The 24,743-nt window shown below is 23.9% G+C and overlaps 3 protein-coding genes and 1 long non-coding RNA gene across 7 annotated transcripts in view; 2 read left to right on the top strand and 2 right to left on the bottom strand.

The window, feature by feature from the left end:
• Positions 1 to 886: 886 nt before the first annotated feature.
• Positions 887 to 4,458, bottom strand: LOC124425503. Its single transcript, XR_006942523.1, has 3 exons — positions 4,346 to 4,458; positions 2,394 to 2,461; positions 887 to 1,042 (listed from the first exon to the last, which is right to left on the bottom strand). It is a non-coding gene; the product is annotated as an uncharacterized LOC124425503 (long non-coding RNA).
• A 1,980-nt stretch (positions 4,459 to 6,438) lies between these two features.
• On the top strand, positions 6,439 to 7,140 carry LOC124425546 (cytochrome c oxidase assembly factor 3, mitochondrial). The gene is made up of 2 exons (XM_046966019.1): positions 6,439 to 6,635; positions 6,839 to 7,140. The coding sequence occupies exon 2, from the start codon at positions 6,850 to 6,852 to the stop codon at positions 7,126 to 7,128; it is 279 nt and encodes a 92-aa protein (XP_046821975.1). The 5' UTR covers positions 6,439 to 6,635; positions 6,839 to 6,849; the 3' UTR covers positions 7,129 to 7,140.
• Positions 7,141 to 7,279: 139 nt separating this feature from the next.
• LOC124425543 (mitochondrial dimethyladenosine transferase 1) lies at positions 7,280 to 8,939 on the top strand. Its single transcript, XM_046966012.1, has 3 exons — positions 7,280 to 7,932; positions 8,036 to 8,189; positions 8,272 to 8,939. Exons 1-3 carry the CDS (start codon positions 7,302 to 7,304, stop codon positions 8,510 to 8,512), a joined length of 1,026 nt encoding a protein of 341 aa, XP_046821968.1. The 5' UTR covers positions 7,280 to 7,301; the 3' UTR covers positions 8,513 to 8,939.
• An 856-nt stretch (positions 8,940 to 9,795) lies between these two features.
• Positions 9,796 to 24,743, bottom strand: part of LOC124425541 — a 91,730-nt gene continuing 76,782 nt past the window's right edge. For all 4 annotated transcript variants that reach the window (XM_046966005.1, XM_046966003.1, XM_046966004.1 and 1 more), the window contains exons 5-14: positions 13,539 to 15,514; positions 12,812 to 13,023; positions 11,834 to 12,098; positions 11,300 to 11,521; positions 11,087 to 11,236; positions 10,789 to 10,896; positions 10,504 to 10,656; positions 10,236 to 10,352; positions 10,052 to 10,153; positions 9,796 to 9,934 (exon numbers count right to left, since the gene is read on the bottom strand). In XM_046966005.1, the coding sequence (XP_046821961.1) occupies positions 9,806 to 9,934; positions 10,052 to 10,153; positions 10,236 to 10,352; positions 10,504 to 10,656; positions 10,789 to 10,896; positions 11,087 to 11,236; positions 11,300 to 11,521; positions 11,834 to 12,098; positions 12,812 to 13,023; positions 13,539 to 15,514 (3,434 nt within the window). In that variant the 3' untranslated portion in view covers positions 9,796 to 9,805. The remainder of the gene's footprint in view (positions 9,935 to 10,051; positions 10,154 to 10,235; positions 10,353 to 10,503; positions 10,657 to 10,788; positions 10,897 to 11,086; positions 11,237 to 11,299; positions 11,522 to 11,833; positions 12,099 to 12,811; positions 13,024 to 13,538; positions 15,515 to 24,743) is intronic.

Below are 24,743 nucleotides of genomic sequence, written 5' to 3'. Positions count from 1 at the left end.
TCTCACTCTCTCTATGCCAATTATAAAGACCATAAGATTATCTCTATTCAGACAAAATTATCTTAATTAAATAATAAATTAATTAATTAAGATAATTGTTTTTCTTTTATTTTTTTAAATTGAAACAATACTGTTATTTGTTAATCATCAGTTTCTGTATTTTTAAATAAAAATATTGTTATAAATATTATCGATTGATAAATGACTACTATTGATTAATTATTTCATATGAAATAAAATTTTGTGGATAAAAAGAAATATGATCTGCTTCGTTCGATGTAATAATGTGAAATAAAAAATTGATTTTCTCGACGAAATATTCCTACAAAATAGAAACTTAAAAATACATTGCTGGGTAAAATTATAATTAATTGTAATTAATACACTAACATGATAAAAAAAAAAAAAGAAAAATTGACATTATTGACAAAATGATGCAACATAATGAAAATACAAATTTTTAAAGTAAATCATTTAAAAAAACAAAATCTATGTTGACATACTAATGCAAAAGAAAAAAAAAAAAAGGAATTTTTTCATTTTAAGAATTACTTACAAAAAAAGAATATGATCAATGATTCTTGATACATTAATACAAAAAATTGAAATTATCGATAAAATATCGCAACGAAAAAAGATAAAAATTTTTTAAATAAATTACTAAATTCCTAATTTATTTCTTTAAATAAATTTTAAAGGTAACATCGTTATTAATACTTGACATCCTAATCGAAAAAGATAAAATTGTTTTTTCTTCAGAAATAATTCTTGATATATCAAAAAGAAATTTTGATATTACTGACATTATATTAGAAAGAAAAAAGGAAATAAAAATTATTTATTTTTAAAAGAATTATTTATAGTTCAAGAATTATTAATTCTCGATCTATTGATGAACATAATTCTTGACTTTATTCGGCTTACATAAATCAGTATTTTTTTCAGTGTCAGTTTGAAAGCTTTCAAATTGCAAAATCGATCGTAACTGCGTCATCGTAACTGCTGCGTCAAAGAACGGATTACGTTCGTTAACAGGGTTCTCCTACTCCAAGAAATATATATTCAAGTCCCACGTGATCGTTGTTGAAAGGCAGAATAAAATTAATCATGAAACACAAAAAAAAATATGTATATAATTAACGAGCTGTTTGTTATATTTTTCAATATCAATATTCCATTCGATACGATAAAAAATATCTTCTTTTTTAATAAAAATAATACATGCAATTAAATAAAAAAAATACATACAATTTATAATTTTTTTTTTTTTATTTTGCCACAGACGAAACATATCAGATATATTTCATTCGATATCATTTTCATTCATAATCAACAATATAAAGGATATTGAATTTTATAAAATTCAGAAATAATTATCAGAAAAAGATGCAATTGATTTATTTAATATTATCGTCAAAATAATATGCGATAGGGAGAATTGAAACAGAAAGAAAAAAAAAAAAAAAAAAGAAAACAAACAAACAAACAAATTTACTTAATATATTCATAAAACCTGCAATTTATTAAATACTAAAGTAAAAGATTAAAAGATTAAAAAAAAAAAATAATAATAATAATAATAATATAAACTAAAAAAGAAAAAAATTAATTCAATACACTTTAACGAAACGTGCTAACAAATTTGAGAAACGCTGAACTTAAAGATAATAAAATGGCGTTCCAAGCAAAAAGAAGAAGAAAAGAAATAAAATATATGAAGAATTATTTTTTTTTTACACTTCAACATTTCTTTTCGGCCATTATCATGTTTTCTCAAGATCGAAAAGACCGTAAAGGCTTTTTATAAAGGTCTAAATTACCTTATGCATGAGAGAGTACCGTTGCACTTTATTAATAATTCATCGAGCACATTTTCTAACGATTGCGACGTATTACTTGCACGAATCGCTTGCTCTTCTAACATTTTCTATTTCGTATTGATATAATAGAAATAATAGGAATAATAGGAATAATAGGAATAATAGGAATAATAGGAATAATAAGAATAATAGGAATAATAATAATAATAGGAATAACAATAATAATAATAATAATAATAATAATAATAATAATAAGAATAATAGGAACAATAACAATAACAATAACAATAACAATAACAACAACAACAACAACAACAACAACAACAACAACAACAACAACAACAACAACAACAACAACAACAACAACAACAACAACAACAACAACAACAACAACAACAATAACAATAATAATAATAATAATAATAATAATAATAATGATAATAATAATAATAATAATAATAATAATAATAATAATAATAATAATAATAATAATAATAATAATAATAATAACAATAATAATAATAACAATAATAATAATAATAATATTATTCTTGATAATCTACATAAACTTACCGACGAAAGAATACTTTCCTTCTCCAAATTCTAATAGAACGTTTATCCTCACGATTGCCAAGCATTCTCTGTGTACAAAATACAAAAAAAAGAAAAAGTAAATAAATAAATAAATAAAAATAAAAATAAAAATAAAAGCAAAAAAAGAAAAAAAGGAAAAACAAAATTAATTCGTTATTACTAATCTTTCTTTCGCCTTCTGTCAAATCCGACGATTTAATTAATTTTCGACTTAAACTTCGTTGTTTAATTGAAAATAAAAGTTAAGAACAAAAATAAAAAAACATAAAGAAAGTGTTAACTCGTTATAAGATATCTTTTGTCTTTTTCTTTCGATGACGCTTGATTTTAAAGACTTAAACTTTCTCATCTAACTTCAAAATAAAAAAAACTAACGAATAATATAAACGAACAGAATAAAAAGGAAATAATGTTAGAGTGTATAAGTGTGAGAGAGAGAGAGAGAGAGAGAGAGAGAGAGAGAGAGAGAGAGGGAGACAAATAGAGAAAGAGAGATAAAGATTAAACGTATCTAAAAGAAATAAGTATCTTCTTTAAACTTTCTAATGAGATTAAAAGCCATTAAACATCCTCTCTTTGAAAGAAAACAAAAAGAAATTCCATTTTATTCGAAATAATTTAATATCAAAATATACGATCGATTTGTTTAATGTATGTCCCTTAAAAGGAAAAGAGATTTTCTTTTGAAATAGGAATAAGCGTCAAGAAGAAACGAAATATTCGTATTTTCGTATCTTAAAGAATGACTCTTGAATTCTCTAGGATATCTAACCTAAACTCATATCACGCGCATCGTTCTTTGATAAACGATCGTCGCAACGTTTTGTTACGAAACAAAAAAAAAATAAAAAGAAGCACGATATTTGCAATGGCTTCGTAAATAAAACGAATTTTTTTTTGTCCACTTTCTTGGGGAATTTCTTTTCATTTTCTTTTGTTTCGCTTTGTTTTCTATAAACGAACGATCGAGAAACAAAGGAAAAGAGAGAAAAAGAATAAGATAGAAAGAGAGAGAGAGAAAGAGAGAAAGGCTTTAAAAATTGTAACATCAAGACAAATAAAAATTATATGATAACTCTATCGATAAGTTGTTGACAATAAAAAAAGAAGAAAACTAAAGATAAATGTTCCATAATTTGTTTTCTTTTTCTTTCTTTCTTTCTCTCTCTCTCTCTCTCTCTCTTTCTCTCTTTCTTTTCACTCTTTTCATATAAGAAAACTTTATTTTTTTTCACAATCGACATTATCAAAAGCTGAACGCATTTTAAGGTATCTTTACTTCTCACACTTGTTTTCTTCTCTCTTTCATTCACTTACTCTCCCTTTCTCTATTCCCTCTTTTTATTTTTATTATATATACATACAAACTTCTTGCCCCCACGTATTTTTTGTTCATCGTCGAGACAACAAAGGATACATCACCTAATGATATATATATATATATATATATATGTACTTACTATGGTTTATGCGCACTTTAGAGTAAAAACGCGTGTCACACGACAATCGAGTATTATCATAGATATTGCTTGAGGCTTTACCCTACTGCCACGTACCTTAACGGTCCTCATAAATAAAAAATATCGTCTCGAGTCCTATGAAATCCGTCGGGCACTTTTACGATTTCGAAAGGAAGTCTTAAGAATGATTGTCGAACGTTCTTTTTCGTGTATCATCATTGCCATTTTTTTCATGAGTCGATGTCACATGTATGATACCGACATAATTTACGAAATTTTACGTAAGGACACGAATGTGTACGAACGAATTTCTACGAACTAGATATATATATATATATATATATATATATATATATATATACACGTAAATATATAGTAAAAGAATGATCGGTAGTTTTTATTGAGTTTGATGATTAAATGTCGACATTTCTCATTCGAATGTTCTCTCTTATAGAAACGATAGCTATTTACCTTTAACCTTGTAGCCTCGTAATGTAAGAAATAATAAATGAATTACAATGTATTTAAAAATTCGACAAAAACTTTTAAGAAGGATCGTCATACGTCCTTTCGTTTGCTCGTCACTCTTCTAAGTGTCGATCACGTGAGAACAAAGTTTACGAAATTTTACGTAAGAACACGAAGGTACACGACGAGTGTACCTATATATATATGTATATACGTAAATAAATGGCAGAAGGAATCTGTAGTTTCTCATTAACGTTTAATTCGTATTTTCTCTTTAGAATAAATTCTAATATAATAATTATCTCGATCCTTAGAAAACTTATATATTATAACAAATAATAATTCAGAAATATCAAATTATAATTACAATGCATTTACATAGAAATTTCGTAACTACGAGAATTCTAGGTTAGAAGTGGTTCAATGTCCTCGAAACCGTAGTTAACCTAATCAAATCAAAATCTGTTAAGTTAGTTTCACGTACGTTAACGTATTGTAATAGTTTGAGAGAGAAAGAGAGAGAGAGAGAGAGAGAGAGAGAGAGAGAGAGAAAGAGAGTTAAAGAGATAGATAGATAGATAGATAGATAGATAGATAGATAGATAAAGAGAGCGATTAAGCGAGAGAGAGAGAGAGAGAAAGAGGGAAAGCACAGATTTACAAAACAACGACGATAATGGAGATCATGATGACAACATCACAATTTTGTTTACGAACAAAATCTAAATTTTACGTTTTTCAAAAGTCTTATATAACTATCATCATCATCATCATTATCAGTAGCAGCAGTAACAGCAGCACAGTCACCAAGAGGTTAGGAAAATGTCGTTGATAGACTACAGTCTATTCAGCAAAAGATGGAATTGTGCTTGAATGAATACCTATGTAATTGCATGCCCTTTAGACTTTATATCGACCTACGCAAAAAGAGAAAGAGAAAGAGAAAGAGAAAGAGGAGATAGAATGCTGCGTAATCATACTATAAATATAAGGGTGTGTTCACTCAGAGAACTTATTTCAGTGCTGTTTGCGTAGTTTCAAAATTGACGTCACTCGAAGCTAACAACGAACCTGTACAGATCCCTCGACTTCCTTTTCACATGGTTTGTATATATATATATATATATCTCCATATATACATATATATATATGTGTGTGTGTTGTGTGTGTGCATATGTACAGGATGGACCAAAAGTTCTTAAACTTGTAGTTTCTTTTCAGATTAAAAAAAAAAAGAAGAAAAAAAAGAATAAATAAAATTAGTCTAAAAATTATCGAAAAAGAGTAATTAATTTTTAAAATTATCTACAAACTTTTGGTTCATTCTATACATCGTTACTTTAATTCACTGTAACAAAAGTTGACGGGAATTAAATACCTTTTAGTAATTTAAATTTTAACCAGGGATGATTTACTTACTTCGATTCTTTTTATATAGACTTTTATTATTATTTTTTTTTCTTTTTTTCTATTTATCTTTTTTATTATTTTCTCTTAGCTTGTAATACTGTTTCTATTTTTAAACGTTGGTATTCTATTAAAAGAAGGTTAGTAGACAAGTTTTACATTTCTCTCTTTCTCTCTCTCTCTCTCTCTCTCTCTCTCTCTCTCTCTCTCTTTCGCTCTCTCACTCGCTTAATCGCTCTATGAAAATTCCAGCAGCATCGAGAAACATCTGGTATACTCGTAAAATATGCAAGCAATATTTATGTTGTATATATGTACGTGGATGAAATATCTATGCAGTGAATATTCAATCGATAACGTCAAAGCATTTATCAAAGCTTGCGATTATAGTTGGTATTTAAGGAAATATGAAAATTGTCTTCTAAGGAATATTAAAATATTATCTTATGAAACGATTCCTTTGAATTCAAAGAAAATAAATATATCGTACAGTATTATCTTATAAAATAATAATTTACAGTAGATAAATTTAATTATTTAGGAATCTATATTACCGACCGAAAATATCAGTGATAATATAATAAAAGTTTATCGAGTGTCGGTAATATTCGTATATTGTACGATGAATGGATAATATTGTACGTATTATCTATATAGTAAATATCGGTCACTTTTAGAACTGTCCTTATATACTTTGCAGTATAAGGCACATGTGTTATATAGTAAAAGGAATATTCTTCGTCGGCGTCTTATCGATTAGGAATTGTGTAGGAGTATTTTCAAGATCAATGATATAATTGAAAGTGTACATGAATATATATTAAAATAAAATATTACGTTTGTTTTTCATCGAATCAAAACTTTGATGTAACCAATATATTCTTTCGTAAGTTTTTACTATTAAATATAACGAACTAACCTCTCTTTAACTTACAATAAATTTTACTTGACTTCATTACTCTTATTTGTATTAATCATTGATAATATGTATATTTTCTTTTGCAAAATATTTTATATCTAAATTTGATAATACAATTACGTAGTGAAATATTTCATATGAAAATAATATAATAAATATTTTATTTTAAGCTGATCAAATCATGGACAAGAATTGGATGCCTAAAGTCGATTTGAAGAAAGATAGTGCTAAAATAAAAAATCTTCATATTACCTTAATGAACGAGATAGAAAAACAAAACTCTGAAAGAGTGAAAGATTTGATTAAAATACGACGATCAAATAGAATACTCGGTTGTATTTTAGGAGGTACAGTTTTTTCAATCTATTTTTATACGATATATTCGGTAAAGCAAGAAAAGTTCTTAGATGATTTGAATGAACCTGAGAAAGTAATCATACCACCTCAAACCAATGCATAAATTATTTCTAAAATTTGTTGACTCGATTATTATATATATATATATATATATATATATATATTTATAACCATATAACAAATCTTGATTTCATAATACAATTTGAATATATATTTCACACTTTATTATCTACAAAGTGTCTTATAAAAATACAATTGCAAGTGTTATATAGAAAAATGTTGAGTATAAGATTACCTCCTTTTCCAACTATTAAAGACATCATTAAATTGTATAAATTATCGGCCTTAAAGCATTTGTCACAAAACTTTTTACTGGATGAACGACTTATCGATAACATTATCAAGAAAGCTGGAAATCTTAATGGAAGTCATGTAGTTGAAATAGGACCTGGTCCAGGTGGACTGACAAGATCAATAATAAGAAAAGGTCCTAAAAAATTAATAGTTGTGGAAAAAGATAAAAGATTTAAACCAATATTAGATATGTTAGCAGAATCTTTCTATCATGTAAATGGTCAAATGGATATTATATATGAAGATATTAGAAATTTACGTATGAACGATATATTTCCTATGGAAGAAAAAAAGGAATGGATGGATGATACTCCAAATATTCATTTAATTGGTAATTTGCCATTTAACGTTTCGACTATTTTAATAATTGAATGGCTTAAAAATATATCAGAACATAATGGTCCATGGACATATGGTAGGGCAAAAATGTTATTAACATTTCAAAAAGAAGTAGCAGAACGTTTAGTAGCTGAACCATTTGATAAACAAAGATGTAGATTATCGGTGATGGCACAAGCATGGACTCAACCACGTCTCTGTACTATTATTCCAGGTAATTAATTATAACATAATACTTCGAACTTCTTTTTATTTTAATTTTTAATTTAATTGCGAATAGATTGATTTCATCTATTCTTTTTTATTTATGTCTGAAGGAAAAGCTTTTCTTCCAAAACCGGATGTAGACGTAGGAGTTGTAACTTTTGAACCATTGAAAGAGCCACGTACGAAACATGAATTTAATATTTTTGAAAAAGTAACAAGACATATTTTTAATTCACGACAAAAATACAGTATCAAATGTGTCAAGTAAGTTCAATATATTTCTTTATATTCTACCAGTATTAAAATTTATTCGAATGAAATTATAAAACTTTTGTCTCCTTTGTAGAAAACTTTTTCCAGAATATTGTAGAGAAGAACTTTCCAATTTGGTATATAAATTAAGTGACTTAGATCCAATGATTAGACCAACAAAACTTACTGTCGAGGATATTGATAAAATAACAACTGCTTACAAATATATAATAGAAAAACATCCTGAGATAAGTTCGTACGATCATCGTGCATCGCATCGAATACTTAACAAAAAATATACTGAAATTTTTTCTGTTAATGATATTATAGAATGACAAGCATCATAATTTGTATATTATATTTTGTTAAAATGTAATTGGATTAGAAAAGATGATTCGTATATATGTACCATGTTTTATTTTATTTAGTCGCAAGATGTAGTTTATTACAATTGTTTTATAATTTCAATTAAAAGAGCGTACGTGTATAAAATATACACTTATATACATGAATATGGCTTAGCGTTTAAATAAAACTATAGTACAATGTACAATTTTCATTAATGATGTGTTAGCCATAGTAAAATACTGTTAAGTATCATTCAATTTTTTTGAGAGAAATGTATTTTATATAATACTAAGAGAAAAAAAAGAGAAAAAAAATGAAAAAGAAAAAAGAAAAGAAGAACAAAGAAAACATAAGAGACACTTAACGATAATCTTTTTCTCAGAAACACATTAAATCGGCTCTCATACATTTTCATTCAGAACTTTGCAAAACCCTATTACCTCAAAATCGATATTATTGCCAGTAATTGACGAATTTTGATAAATGTAATCATGGAGGATGCAATGTTGATTTTTGTACCATGGTTCCCGAAATTAATAACGAAACGATAATACCCAATACACCGGTTGATATCACAGCTACTCTTCATTTTTTTTTGAATTATAAGAATATATACGTGTATATATATATATATATATATATATATATATATATTATCATAATAATAATAAAAATAATAATAATTATCAATATTAAATAGTTTTATACACGTATATATATATATACATATATACGTGTTATCTTACACGTATTTTTTAAATACGGGTAAGATAAATAAAATAAAAAAAAAAAAAAGAAATCTCATATATTATATGTATTATATAATTATGATTATATATTAGTTAGGAATCGATAAAGAAAATCGTTGCGTCCTATTATGATTACAGTTACGTAGGAAACTTGAGTTTCTGCAACGTACTGTATAATCGAACACATACACACAAAAGAAAAAAAAAGAAGAAAAAAAAAGAAAAAAAAGAAAATGAAACGATAATCGATTTAGTCAATAATATAGACTAAATCAAAAGTTTCAAAGACTTTCTGATTGCTCTTCGACAATATATCGAAGTGCAGTGGAAATCATCGTAAAGCAAATTTTCCTATTGATTAATTTATAATTTACTTTGGAGAAATATATTCCTTGCCTTTTTTTCTCTCCACCTCCCTCCGTTTTTCTTTTCTTTCGCAAAAAAAAAATTGTGTAACTAATTTGCAATAATTTGGTAATTTGTGATTAATATTATTCTCGCCTTATTCAAATTAATTGTGATTTTGTTCTATTAATTTCTAGCAACGCCGCATATCATGATATTAGGTAAAGCTCCACGACGTTTGCGCCAAGCACCAAGAGATTGTGCATGAGCTTGCAATGTTCTACACCATCTTTTCGTTCTGGCGCCATCCTCAGCCTAAAATGAATTTATCGTTATAATTATTATGACATAATTAATAAGAGAATTGATTTGATTTGATCTTTTTATCGTATAAACATGATAGAAAAAAAAAATAATGCGATTAAATATTACCTTGAATATAAACGTTTCCTTGGAAGACAATTCTTGTATTTCAAAATAATCCTCTAGATTAGTTTCACAACATACTATACATTTATCGAGATACAAGGGTTCCTATAAATATTATTTGAACATATTGTGACTGGATAATAAATTAATTAATGATTTAGATTATTCATTCATTTTATCTACTTACGCGTAATAAAGAATAACGACCAATTTTTTCTTTCACCAAAAGTAAAGTCGCATCTTTGATACCTATGTGTCTTGGAAAAAGTGAATCATCATTGAATTCCAAATATTCAACGGTTGGCTGAAAAAATTATTTTCTAATTAGATATGAGAATCTTTTCTATTATTTGAAATTTATCATGGTTCTTCTTCTTTTTTTTTTATCTCTCATTTTTCTCCTTTTTTTTATTATTTTCTTTTTTATTTTTTATCTTTTTATCTTTTAAATTTACCTTGCCATTTGTAACAAGCATGGCAGTAACAGGAGATAGCTTGACAGTTCTACCTCGTCTCCAATTATTGTCCGTTGGTTGAGCAACCAAGAGACGACCTTCCAGAACAAATCTTGCTTCTTCATGAGCCCATTCCAAAATTTCTACAGCCATCTATTCGAATAAAAATAGGAAAATAAGAAAAAAAAATTTTCATATATTTATTCGAATTGATAATTTTGTTAATATTTAATTTTGAACTTTCTCTTATTAGATTTTTATAAAATTTTAATTATATTTGTTTACCTTTCTCAATTTGATGTTAACCATATCTTGCTCGCCGGTTGATCGTCTACCATTTTGTATAATTGAAATTCTTCTCCATAATTTTGTAGACGTAACATCCTTGGCTTCCTATAAAGTTTATTTATTTATAAGTTAACAATATAATTCTCGACAGATTCTAATAATTATATATACATATAAAAAAAAAGAAAAGGAAAGAAAACGAACTCAAGACCGGTTATTTTAATTATTTTGATAATTTTAATTTTAATTATTTATAATTATTTAATTTTAATTAATAAATATTATTATTACTTACAGCATTCATATGTTCTAAATGCAATTCTATATTAGTTTGAGCTTGTTTGAGTCTCTTCTTCGCTTCTTGAATATCTGGTCGGACTGATGGCGTAGCTTTTAACAATCGTGCCAATAATAATGGATATTTAGTTACTCTTTGAACTGGTACCTGAAAATAATTTTTTTCATAAAATTGACAATTCAATAATGATAAAAAAAAAATATACTATACCATTAGAAAAGAATTAAGATTCATTCTACGTAGAACAGTGTTCTCCATTTGAGAGACCCTCAAAAAAATACGAAGAAGTTCCTTTTCCTTTTCTAAATTTTGTAAAAGCAAACTTGCACTGCCTTGTCGAGTGCAATAACTTTCGAATGCATGAAGCATCCTTTCCGATTCCAAAAATATTTTACCGACGTCTACTGTTAAAAGATCTTCATCACCCGATTCCTATATTATCCAAAAAATATTATTAGTAAATTGTTGATATTTTTATAAAAATAAAAGTGAATATGGTCTAATTATTCTCTACGAACGAATTAATTTTTAAAAAGTTTTTAATTTAATTTATTTTCTTTTTTCCTTTTTTTCTAACGTATGCAATATCGATCGATTTAATATTAAAAAAAAAAATATATATATATATATGTATAAAAATAAAATACAAAAAATTATGCAATAAAATTGCAATAATCTTATATCAAGTTTATATGGAACGCGTTAGATTGAATATATATATATATATTTTTTTATAAAGATTACCTGAGCAAATTCAACAGAATCCTTCAACTTTTCAGCGAGAACAAGATTATGTTCTAATAATTCTTCGACATTGAGAAAGATGGCTGACAATTGTTCAGACGTAAGAAGACCTGCATTCAGCATCGGACGATGAAATTCTTCAAGAATAATTTGTAGATCTCTGCCATATTTTTGTTCGGTCTCAACAATCTCTGTAATGATCTCCTTCCGTTCGGCTCTTTTCTTGGAACACTTCCTGCATACAAAGGGTGCATAAACGACTCCACTGGAAAAGCAAAAATAAAAAAAAAAATAAATAAATAAATAAACCAGTTAATCATAACTTCCTTTCTGGAAAATGTCAATTTTTCAATTATGCAAGAAAGAGAGAGAAAGAGAGGGAGAGAGTGTATGCTTGTCTGTGAAATTCAAAATCAAAATCACTTTCGCTTGATCATTTGCACCATTTATCGATGAATTATGCGTCCCGATAAGGATACTTTCGCTCTTTACCGATAAAAGGAATGACAAATAAGAGGAGAAAGCAGTTTGTCATGTGACCTGACTTGCAAACATTAGCAAAAAGAGTATCGACACTTTAAAATGTTCAAATACGATCTAATCGTTAGTTCCTGCGTATTACATCCAACATGTCATCTAATTTAATCTCTCTAATGAAGAAAATAATAAGACTTCGAGAAGAAAAATTTTCCAATCATTTTCTTTTTTCTTCTTTTTTTTTTTTTCTTTACCAAATGAAAATGTAACGTCTCGTCAGAGCTAACAACGTGCTAATTAGTTATCTAACAGTAGAATAAAATTAACAAATAACACTCTTTCATAGTGTTAAATGATACCTTTTTGTAGTTTGACTTGGAAAATTTATTATAAACGGAATGAACATGATAAAAATCTAATCCTGAGATATAAAAAGAAATTCTAAGAGTTCAATTTTCTCATTGAAATTGTTGAGAAGGATGATAACATCTGGTCTTTTACCTGTCCGTTATCAAAGGATCCAAACGTTGTTCACAATCCTCACAGAGTTTCGTATCACCGGAAATCACTTGCGGTATTCCGCTAAGTAGACTTCCTGGTCCGGACGAAACGTTCCCGCTTCTCCATCTTCTTGCCACACCTCGAGTACTACTAGCTTGACTACTTTCTGACCCAACACCGCTATCGGTCCTTTCGATATCCACCGTTCTTGACTATAACAGAATTAATAATTATAGTTATATATATTAATGCAAATAAAATTATTAATTAATTAATATTGTTATTTATAATAGATAGAATTTATTATTACCAATAGGTCAAATTTATTATGAATTTTTTTTTATTAAAGAAATTTTATATTTTTATTATTATTATTTTGTAAATTTTTATAAATTGATTTTTATTAAAATCTTATCAAAATTAAAAAAAAATAATAATAATAATAAGATTTAAAAATTTATATTAATTTATGTAACAACAATGAAAAATAAATTAATTAATTAATATGTAAAAAATTATAATATAGATATATATATATATATAAATATTTTGATAAATAATATATAGCATAAACTATAGAATGAGACAAAAGTTTCTAATCTTGTATTATAGTTCTAGCTTAGAAAAGTATCGAGAAAGATTTTTTAAATAATTAATTTTTTTTAATAACACCTAAGAAGTTTTCACTCAATATAACTTAAGAAAAAAAAAAAAAATCAATAATTACCTTCAATGTTTCCGGCAAATTAGTCAAGATAATATTACATTCCTCGCTGCTGTCCGAAACATTTGAAATTTGTGAACTCTTAGAACTGAGATCGCCTAAACTGGTCTCCTTTTGTTCATAGAGTGCCTCAAGGTCACCTTCAGTATCCTCCTCCTCGTCATCATCCTCCTCGTCCTCCTCATCAACAGTTGTTGTACGATCTTTCGAATCCATCAGGAAATTAAGTAATTCGAATTTTGTCGAAATATTTTCTTCGTCAGGCGATAATGATATTTTTTTAAAGAAATCCTCAGGACTCTTTGATAGATATGACTCAGCTAGATCGTCTGAGTTTGTTTTTTTGAAAACTTCCTCCGATAAATAAGAACCCATATATTCGCCAGATCCAACCTTTTTATAATAATCGACGTCACTGAAATAAATTCTGTCTTTAAGGAAATCTTCCGAAGGTGGTGGACTTAATGGTAATGGTGGTGGCTCGTCCGGGATCTCTTCATAAATTGGTTCCTTTATTACTTCGTAAGGATTTTCTTCGAGAAAAAGATTAGTTGAAACGAAATCGGTGTCAGAGTTCAAGCTAGATGATCTAGAATAATTGGCCTCTAAAGTTGATTCTGAACTTTCGTATTCTTTGCTTTTTAACAAGCTCTGTTTTAAAATCTTCAAGATAGCTTCGCCACTGTCATGATCCAATATCTCACCATTTTCACGAGCTTTTCTCAATGATCCTTCCAAAAGTTTAGATATCATAACTTCTTTTGAAAGATCAGACCATTTGGAGGTGGAGTCATCAGTTTCTTTAAATTTTTCTTCAATCTGATTTTTCGTTTCCTCATGCGAACAAATCACACGTGATAAATGATTGGATTTTATGGATATTGGTGTATCGTTAATGTTTCTAGATTGTTTATCCAATTTAACGGTTGTATCTTCTAAGATATTGATGACAGGCTTATCTTGCTTTGATGATAATGATAATGTGTCTTCAAGGTTCCTCGAACGTTCCTCGTTTTTTTGACACTCAATTTTAGTTTGTTTCGATCTAGTATCATCGTTAGTCGATTCGACAACGATGTTAGATTTATAATTATCTAATATAACCAAGGTACGATTTTCAACGGAACTTTGAATCTTTGGAACGATGTCGGAATTGACTGATATCACTGTTGGATTGCAAACACTGTCCTCGCCGCCAACACTGATGGTGACTTTGTTATCAGGAGTAGATTCAACACCGGAACTTTGATCACCATTTATCAATATCGACGTTCTCTTAGCTGTTTTTGGAAGTCCAGGTCCTATTTGTAATCTATGAACCAATGGCGATGCTCGTGGACTAACCGTGATCTTGCAAACATTACTTTCGCTTGATAATGCCGGTCCTATTTCAATTTTCGATGATCCATGCGAACTATTAGAGTTCCAGGATAAGGTAGAAGCTGATGATACCGATCTTCTATGATCCTGTATCGATCCAGAACCACCTAAATCTTCGTTAATCGTTTCGGAATCATTGATCTTAAAACGATGCTTTTGTCGTCCAGGTGGTGGAGACCAACTCGTTGGTTTCATACCACGAAAATGTTCCTGTACTAGATTTTCTTGATCTTTCGTCAACGATGATCCAACTGTTTCTACTTCTTTGTCATTAATTTCGAAAGTTTTGTCTGATATTCTTGATTCTTTTGTAATATCTTGTTGAGATTCTATTTTTATTGTTTCGGTATCAGTACGAACTATTGGATCTGTACTTGTATTAATAATTTCTGGTTTTTTTGATAGATCATGATCGACGTACATCGTATTTTTCATCGATTCGTTCGTTAGAGTTATTAACGCCGACGAGGATTCTTTGATTTTCTTCCCTAGACTTAGACGCATCGTATCGGCGAAATAAACATTTGTTGCTGAAACTTGTGGCTTGCTGAACGATCGATCGCTTTGGCTACGCGACAAGAAAGGTCTTCTCGAGTTCTCTGAAAAAAGATAAAGAGAAAAGATAAAGTATATGAATTATTTGAAATTTCTGATTAAACTTACGTGTTTAAAATGATGAAAATTAAGAACATTTTTTATTAAATTTTGAATGAATTGAAATTTTCTAAAACTTTAACTCTTAAATTATTTATAATAATCGATTGGTATATACATATATATACATATACATATATATACATATACATATATATATATATATATATATATATATATATGTATATACCAATCGATTATTATACTAAGATCATTATAGATTATACAACTACAAAGAAAGTAGTATTATAAAAATAGGCTAAGTAAAAAAAAAAGAATAATTGATAAATAAAATTGTTTTTAGATCTTGCACTTTAGGCCACTTTTATAATAATCATTGACACATATGCAACAAGAAATTGAAGTGATATTACATTATTATTATTATTATTATTATTAAAAATTGTAACATCGAATTTATAAAAAAAAATCATTTATTCACATATTTCTCACTTTGATTATTTTTTATAATAATGAACTTTGACACATATATTGCAAGGAAGTAGTGTAAAAAAACAAAATTACAAGATTCTCACGATTCTTCGTATTTCGGTTACACCAAACTCTTTTTTTTCCTTGCACGGAAATAAAACCGCACGTTGAAATCTGAGAAGTTTCGAAACAAAAAAAGAAAAAAAAACGGATTCACGTGCGTTGATCAATATGAAAGATTTTAAAGGATACACCTACAAATATCGAGCAGATCATTATAGATTTTTATACTTTTTCTTATTTCTTTTTTTTATTTTCTTTTTTTTTTTTTTTTTTTTTTTTTTTTAATTAAAATACAAACACGAATATGTCGGACGCTTTAACGTTGCTTTCATATATTTTCTTTGATCGCCGCTCAACATTAAATTCACTCATGTTATGAGATAATTAGAGGAAAGCGATCTTCGTGATAATGAGAAATGAAAAAAAAAAAGAAAATGGCGAGTGAGAAAAAGAGAAAGAAAGAGAGAGAAAATATAGGTTATACGTTCGACTTCGAATATCGATCTTATCTTGAAGCCAATCCCTTTTCTTCTCGATCTCTCGACATACATATATGTATATGTATATACGTGCGTGCTGAATGAGTGAGTGAGCGAGTATGTGTTTGTGTGTTTGTGTGTATGTATATATGTATATGTGTATATATGTATGTATGTATGTATGTATATATGTATGTATGTATGTGCTAATGATCGGTGAAAGTATCTATACCGACGAAGAGAATCTTTCATTGAGGTATGTGTTAACCTGCATGAAATCTCACTGGTTGGAAAATTGCAATGGTTTTTCCAACATTTGATCCACTTTTTAAAAAGGAAAATTCCACGAGGTCGGTCGATTTATTCGCTGATCGATTGTTGAATAATAAATAATTAGCAAATTTTTCAAGATCCTTTCTCCTCTCTTTTTTTTTTTTCTTCCTTTTCCTATTTTTGCGAATAATTGAAAGATTATAATGTCTAATATAGAAACAAAAAGGAAAAAAAGGAAAGAACAGAATTTTCTGTTATTTTATTTTTTGTTAATTAAGAAAATATAAATAAAAAATGAAAAAGAAAAAGAATAATATCAGACTAGCTTATGATAGATGATTTTATCCGTACGACCATTTACAACCTATGAAAGATTATCTAATACTTACTTTTCTAAGACCGGAAAAACTATAAAAACGAAATATCAAATTTGTTTATGGTAATAATTTTATTCATGCTTATTTTATATGAAGATTATCTAATACTCGTCTAAGACCGGAAACAGACGATGAGGTAAAAGTCATTTCGTTCCTTTTCGTAGATATTTTTCCCTTGCAGTTATATGCATATGTGTATGTATGTGTGTGTATGCATAGACACGCGCGCCTGTGTATATTCGTATGTATATTTTATATATATATACATATATATATACATATATATAGATATACAAATATATATATATATATATATATATATATATATATATATATATATATATAAATGTGATATCTATATATGGATGTTAAAAAATGTTTCATTGGATTTTAAAGAGATTTCAGGTCAATGAAAAGTTAGAGTTTAAAGCGTTTAACGCTTCGAATTAGAACATGATAATGAGAGCATAGAGAAAGGATAGGTGAAATAAAATGGTGGTTGAACGAATGAATTAACATGTGTTATGCAAGAGGGGATGCACTTTTGTTATGTCATCGATAACTAACAGAATACATATATAATAGTGTAACAAAATTATATTTCAGAGACTAATTTGCACAATTCGAGAGAGAGAGAGAGAGAGAGAGAGAGAGAGAGAGAGAGAGAGAGAGAGAGAGAGAGAGAGAGAGAGAGAGAGAGAGAGAGAGAGAGAGAGAAAGTTATGGAGTTAATATATGACCGATTTCGTCTATTTTTAGCATCTGTTTAAGAATTTTCGAGATTAGGTGAGAAATCAAGATGACGACGTTAATTATAATAAGCAAAGAACATGTTTCGTAAGATCTTGTTTGTTTCTTGTTAAATCCATTATAGCGAAAATGATAGAAATTTAAGATTAAGATCTATGTAAAATTAAAGAATTAAAAAAGAAATACATAAAAAATTTAATATCTACTCTTTATAAAATAAAGAAAACTAATAATACCATTGTTCTTTATTTTTTGTTTGTTCGTTGGTTTCCAAAATTTTATCCCGAACAAACTTTTACGAGACTTTCTTACGAAATGTAAAAAAAACAAAATAAAGAAAAGATTAAAAAAAGATTTGATCCACTCCATATAAAATAATGATAATAATAATAATAATAATAATAATAATAATAATAATAATAATAATAATAATAATAATAATAATAATAATAATAATAATAATAATAATAATAATAATAATAATAATAATAATAATAATAATAATAATAATAATAATAATAATAATAATAATAATAATAATAATAATAATAATAATAATAATAATAATAATAATAATAATAATAATAATAATAATAATAATAATAATAATAATAATAATAATAATAATAATAATAATAATAATAATAATAATAATAATAATAATAATAATAATAATAATAATAATAATAATAATAATAATAATAATAATAATAATAATAATAATAATAATAATAATAATAATAATAATAATAATAATAATAATAATAATAATAATAATAATAATAATAATAATAATAATAATAATAATAATAATAATAATAATAATAATAATAATAATAATAATAATAATAATAATAATAATAATAATAATAATAATAATAATAATAATAATAATAATAATAATAATAATAATAATAATAATAATAATAATAATAATAATAATAATAATAATAATAATAATAATAATAATAATAATAATAATAATAATAATAATAATAATAATAATAATAATAATAATAATAATAATAATAATAATAATAATAATAATAATAATAATAATAATAATAATAATAATAATAATAATAATAATAATAATAATAATAATAATAATAATAATAATAATAATAATAATAATAATAATAATAATAATAATAATAATAATAATAATAATAATAATAATAATAATAATAATAATAATAATAATAATAATAATAATAATAATAATAATAATAATAATAATAATAATAATAATAATAATAATAATAATAATAATAATAATAATAATAATAATAATAATAATAATAATAATAATAATAATAATAATAATAATAATAATAATAATAATAATAATAATAATAATAATAATAATAATAATAATAATAATAATAATAATAATAATAATAATAATAATAATAATAATAATAATAATAATAATAATAATAATAATAATAATAATAATAATAATAATAATAATAATAATAATAATAATAATAATAATAATAATAATAATAATAATAATAATAATAATAATAATAATAATAATAATAATAATAATAATAATAATAATAATAATAATAATAATAATAATAATAATAATAATAATAATAATAATAATAATAATAATAATAATAATAATAATAATAATAATAATAATAATAATAATAATAATAATAATAATAATAATAATAATAATAATAATAATAATAATAATAATAATAATAATAATAATAATAATAATAATAATAATAATAATAATAATAATAATAATAATAATAATAATAATAATAATAATAATAATAATAATAATAATAATAATAATAATAATAATAATAATAATAATAATAATAATAATAATAATAATAATAATAATAATAATAATAATAATAATAATAATAATAATAATAATAATAATAATAATAATAATAATAATAATAATAATAATAATAATAATAATAATAATAATAATAATAATAATAATAATAATAATAATAATAATAATAATAATAATAATAATAATAATAATAATAATAATAATAATAATAATAATAATAATAATAATAATAATAATAATAATAATAATAATAATAATAATAATAATAATAATAATAATAATAATAATAATAATAATAATAATAATAATAATAATAATAATAATAATAATAATAATAATAATAATAATAATAATAATAATAATAATAATAATAATAATAATAATAATAATAATAATAATAATAATAATAATAATAATAATAATAATAATAATAATAATAATAATAATAATAATAATAATAATAATAATAATAATAATAATAATAATAATAATAATAATAATAATAATAATAATAATAATAATAATAATAATAATAATAATAATAATAATAATAATAATAATAATAATAATAATAATAATAATAATAATAATAATAATAATAATAATAATAATAATAATAATAATAATAATAATAATAATAATAATAATAATAATAATAATAATAATAATAATAATAATAATAATAATAATAATAATAATAATAATAATAATAATAATAATAATAATAATAATAATAATAATAATAATAATAATAATAATAATAATAATAATAATAATAATAATAATAATAATAATAATAATAATAATAATAATAATAATAATAATAATAATAATAATAATAATAATAATAATAATAATAATAATAATAATAATAATAATAATAATAATAATAATAATAATAATAATAATAATAATAATAATAATAATAATAATAATAATAATAATAATAATAATAATAATAATAATAATAATAATAATAATAATAATAATAATAATAATAATAATAATAATAATAATAATAATAATAATAATAATAATAATAATAATAATAATAATAATAATAATAATAATAATAATAATAATAATAATAATAATAATAATAATAATAATAATAATAATAATAATAATAATAATAATAATAATAATAATAATAATAATAATAATAATAATAATAATAATAATAATAATAATAATAATAATAATAATAATAATAATAATAATAATAATAATAATAATAATAATAATAATAATAATAATAATAATAATAATAATAATAATAATAATAATAATAATAATAATAATAATAATAATAATAATAATAATAATAATAATAATAATAATAATAATAATAATAATAATAATAATAATAATAATAATAATAATAATAATAATAATAATAATAATAATAATAATAATAATAATAATAATAATAATAATAATAATAATAATAATAATAATAATAATAATAATAATAATAATAATAATAATAATAATAATAATAATAATAATAATAATAATAATAATAATAATAATAATAATAATAATAATAATAATAATAATAATAATAATAATAATAATAATAATAATAATAATAATAATAATAATAATAATAATAATAATAATAATAATAATAATAATAATAATAATAATAATAATAATAATAATAATAATAATAATAATAATAATAATAATAATAATAATAATAATAATAATAATAATAATAATAATAATAATAATAATAATAATAATAATAATAATAATAATAATAATAATAATAATAATAATAATAATAATAATAATAATAATAATAATAATAATAATAATAATAATAATAATAATAATAATAATAATAATAATAATAATAATAATAATAATAATAATAATAATAATAATAATAATAATAATAATAATAATAATAATAATAATAATAATAATAATAATAATAATAATAATAATAATAATAATAATAATAATAATAATAATAATAATAATAATAATAATAATAATAATAATAATAATAATAATAATAATAATAATAATAATAATAATAATAATAATAATAATAATAATAATAATAATAATAATAATAATAATAATAATAATAATAATAATAAAGATATTATCATTTTTCCATTTTATCGTTGTTATTATTATTATTGTTGTTGTTATTGTTGTTTATCCATTTCTTTTTTCTTGAGAACTCCACTAGAGAGAAGTCAAGAGTAAGCAGGATCTTTATTTCAAATCTAATTTTATTGTACGGCGTATGTGAGGAGGACTGGCCCGATTATACCGGTAGTTTTTATGATGGTACCAAGATGGCGACCGATGGTACTTAGTAGCGTCTGCCGATCGTCGGAACTCGTTTCAGACATTATGACGCCCTTCGTCCGAATTTATTACGACGCATTTCCACCCGTCACACGCGAAAAGAAAACTTTCGACTTGGTTTCTTTTACGTCGAAGTCTTCGCTATACTTTGATTATTTCAAAATGAAAAAAAAAAGATGATATAAACGGATAGGAAGATAAAAATGAAGAAAGGAGAGAATATAAATCGAAAGGTAAATTCGAAAAAGAAATTTTTGTTTTTTTTTTTTTTTTTTTATAACACAAATAAATACAAAAATAAAAATACAAATAAAAATATAAAGGAAAAGTAAGAAACACGGAAGAACTTTTCTTCGGGAATCGAATCGAATCGAATCGAATCGGATGGAATCGGATGGGATCGAATCGAATCGAATCGAATCGAGTAGGGCCCGAATACAGCGGTGAAATTAGTATGTAACTATTCCTCCTACTCTTCGAGGTCCCGTGACACGAAGACATTTACGATACGGACGAAGGATGAACGTGCCCAACGATAAATATGTACACGTCCTTCCATATAAGGTGGACGACCGCTGTTCGCATTGTACCGATCCCTTTCGTATCTTTCCCACGCGTCCACTTTCGCGAATCGAATCACGCCGGTTTTCTTTCTTCCTTTTTTTATCCTTTCTTCTTTCCTTTCTATCTTTTCGGCCACGCACAGCCATGGAATTTCAACGTTTCTACCACAAAATTGAATTTTTTTATTTATTTATTTATCTTTTTATATTTATATTTATTTTTATTTTTCTTTACAGTTTTTTTTTTTTTTTTTCAAAAGAAATATATAATATACATTAGAGTCGAGAATTCTAGAACAAGATGGTCGATCATGGAATATCGTTCATTTGTTGTTTACTCGATCAATAATCTTAATAATATTTAAAATTGCAACGAATTAGAAGTTTAACTTACTTATTATCGTGTTTTTAATGTTGATTGATGAAAAAAAAAAAATTATCATGAAAAATGTTATTTATTGATTTGTTTTCTATCAATCAATGGGGCATAGTTTTCTTTAAAATTGCAACTTATCATTTTTTCAATTTACTTATTAAAATATAATAATTAATATCGGATTTGGAAGATATTGACAAAAAAAAAAGAAGAACTGTATTAACGAGCATTTATTTATTTTATTTTCTTTTTTTAATCTCGAACAAAAGAAGAAAAAAGTGGAAAGATGAGAAAAAATTTAGTAAGCATTTCAAAATATCAAGAACTTGGTATAATCAAAATCGATAATCCAGATTGTTATTTGTTGGCTCACGACACTGGCCAACCCTGACCTTATCCACTTTCAACGACTCTGAAAATCGAGTGTCTCGAATCTCTTTTAGGTTGTAATACAAGTAGAGAATATGCCTGAGGATAAAGCTCAGGGTCGGCAGGATCGGCTAACCTTTCTCCTCTTGTCGTAGAAAGTTGTCATTATAAGGACACACAGTAACTATGCCGATGGAATTTTCAATGGAATATTGGCCACTCCTGCTTTTTATAATCGTATTAAAAAAAAAAATAATAAAAATAAAAAATAAATAAAAAAATAAAAAAAAAATAAAAAAATAAAAAAAAATAAAAAAAAATAAAAAAAAAGATAAAAATAAAAAAAATCCAAAAATTTTTTTTTATTATACAACGTGGATCAAAAAAGTTCCTAGAGGAGCTAAAAGTTCCTAGTTGATTCGAAAGATCAATCAATCTCTCTTTCCTTAAAAGATCTTCTTGATTTCATAGTTGGCTCTCATAGTTATTACAAGCTAGGCTCGAAATGCTAGGCTTGAAAGTCTCCAAAAAGGATAATTAATTAATAGAACCGAACGTCAGATCAACAGATGACTATATATCTTAGATCGTTTGATTGATATTGGCGAGAACTAAACGTTTAAAAATATTTCGTCTAATAATAGCAAAATAATAAATACTTCCTAATCAGTAAAAATTTACATAAAAATACTTGTTTATCTTTATCAATGACTCCGTATTCGCATGTACGATGGAAAAATATAATCAAAAAAAAAACAAAAAAAGAGAAAGAAAAGTTCAATCTCTCTTCGTTGATCAGGTAAAAAATAGAGTAAAAGTAGATAAGAAGATCGAGCGAATTTAAAAGCTTCGTAAAGAGTAAAAACAAAGACAACAAGGACTAGTCAGGTTTGCCCATTTGATTGATTTTATGGATTCGTGATAAGAAATCCCAGGGAAGTTTGAAAGAAAGTTTGCCAAGGAAACGATAAACGTGTGCTCGTTATCCTTGAGAGATATAACTATTGCTAATGTTCAAGAATGTTTCAGATAAGTCTAAATCGTCGACGTTAACATGTTACATTGATCAGGACGATTAGTACGATGGCATGTATCGTGTTATGTATGTATATATATATATATATATATATAAACAAAAAATACAAGGTGAATCAAAAGTTCCTAGGGAATCTTGTAGTTTTACGATTTGATAAGAAAAAAAAAAAAAAGAAAAGGAAAAAAGAAAGAAAGAAAAAACTATTTGGCTTAAAGAGTCTCGAAATGAAGAACAAATGATTTTTAATATAATCTAAAAAAACTTTTTGATTGATACTGTATTCCGAATGATATA

The sequence above is a fragment of the Vespa crabro genome, chromosome 7 (genome assembly GCF_910589235.1).
Source record: "Vespa crabro chromosome 7, iyVesCrab1.2, whole genome shotgun sequence".
NCBI classification, from domain to species: Eukaryota; Metazoa; Arthropoda; class Insecta; order Hymenoptera; family Vespidae; genus Vespa; species Vespa crabro.
Note: the sequence above shows the minus strand (reverse complement) of the source record. Positions and strands in the feature narration are given on the sequence as shown.